The 1,447-nt window shown below is 33.9% G+C and overlaps 1 protein-coding gene across 2 annotated transcripts; it reads left to right on the top strand.

Moving 5' to 3' along the window:
* Positions 1–353: 353 nt before the first annotated feature.
* LOC117111545 lies at positions 354–1,079 on the top strand. 2 transcript variants are annotated; one of them, XM_033254477.1, is made up of 2 exons: positions 354–603; positions 936–1,079. In XM_033254477.1, exons 1-2 carry the CDS (start codon positions 393–395, stop codon positions 1,076–1,078), a joined length of 354 nt encoding a protein of 117 aa, XP_033110368.1. In that variant the 5' UTR covers positions 354–392; the 3' UTR covers position 1,079. The 2 variants fall into 2 exon arrangements, with proteins under 2 accessions (XP_033110368.1, XP_033110369.1); XM_033254478.1 differs by having other exon boundaries at positions 964–1,061.
* The last annotated feature ends 368 nt before the right edge of the window (positions 1,080–1,447 follow it).

The following is a 1,447-nucleotide window of genomic DNA, read 5'->3' as shown; positions in this document are numbered from 1 at the left end:
CCAACAACTTACGTGTAACACGCTAATATTTTGTTTATAGTTATTTCTCTGGGATGTTTATTGTCATGGATTATTAACCTATAATATGCATGATTAACGTTCAAAAGATTCAGACATCACCGCTAAGATAACAATCATAATTCACGTTCAGTAATGTTTTTGTGACGCCACTAGTGAATCGTTACACCTAATTTTTATATCAACACAACATATTTCTTGAATACTGGTTAGTGTGATACAGGCCTACTGCAAAATCTCCTCTGGCCCGATAGAAGGGCGCAGGAAAATTCGGGAGCAGGCCTAATGTTTATGGTGTTATTCATATCTTATATTCATTCGCTAATACCTTATAATACTCTGGTACTGATAATAAACTTTAAATTTTCAGGACAATGGAAGAACGATTACACCAATGGATAGACCAGGAATTAGAGGCGGAATTAGAGCGTACTGTGGTGATAAGCAATTTACCAGCTACCGAAGATGACCTTTTGAATAAACTTGAAGAATACCTCAGTAAATCCGATAATTGTGGTGGATACATAGAACGGATTGATTTCTTGGATGAAACGTCTGTGGTCATTGTATACTTCGAAAAGAAAGGTATTTTCAGTTTAAGGTCGTCTTATTTTTGTTTCAACGTGTACTTTATATTTACATTTTATTATATTTCAATTGCTCTATAGGCCTACTTCACTTTTTAATCATTTTAATTTTTTTTGTATATTTTCATTGTATTTTGTGAAATGTTTTATTGTAATTCGGATGCATCACCAGATGGTGTGTGTCACTGAAAGTGTTTCCAATAAAGTTCAGTTCAGAGTAACATTTACATTTGTATATATACTGTAGACGTATTTAATTATTCAATTTTAAATTAATCTTATTTATGCATCTAAAATATTTTTGTTTATGTCGTTTGTGTTTTAAACTAGTTTGTGAAGACCTGATTTCTCACTGCAGGTCTAATAGTATGGACTTCTTTGGTAAACGATTAATGATCGAATCGCTACACGATTACGAACATAACCAGGACAAAGGTAGTGGCAACATGTTTAAGGTAATGATACGCAGTTAACCCATACGGTAATTATAGACCTAAATATTCCAACAAACGTATATATAAAGTATTTGGCCTAAAGATACTAGCAAATGAATTTAACGAGGTCGGTTTGGACAAGACAAGAAGCCGTCGTTTGTCAAATGTTTTCATAGTCACCCTACCTTTCCCATGTTACAAGAATGCCCCATATGTGTGGTTCTACATTTTTTTGTGGAAAATACAAATACAACATACGAACATGAACAAGATTATATAGAGAACATATACAACAGAAGCATTATATATACATACATATATATATGTATATATATATATATATATGTGTGTGTGTGTGTGTGTGTATGGGCGTGGGTGTGCGTGTGTGTGGGGGGGGGGGGGGGGGGA

This window comes from Anneissia japonica, unplaced genomic scaffold, assembly GCF_011630105.1.
Source record: "Anneissia japonica isolate Jap-2015-1 unplaced genomic scaffold, ASM1163010v1 scaffold229021_len1447_cov210, whole genome shotgun sequence".
Lineage (NCBI taxonomy): Eukaryota > Metazoa > Echinodermata > Crinoidea > Comatulida > Comatulidae > Anneissia > Anneissia japonica.
This window is presented reverse-complemented; position numbering and strand designations above follow the sequence as displayed.

What these genes read in the sequence shown, in the direction of transcription:
- LOC117111545 (XM_033254477.1), top strand. Translation starts at nt 393, where the DNA reads ATGGAAGAACGATTACACCAATGGATAGACCAGGAATTAGAGGCGGAA. An exon ending in TGTATACTTCGAAAAGAAAG is followed by an intron (nt 604 to 935) that starts GTATTTTCAGTT and finishes GTTTTAAACTAG; the next exon opens with TTTGTGAAGACCTGATTTCT.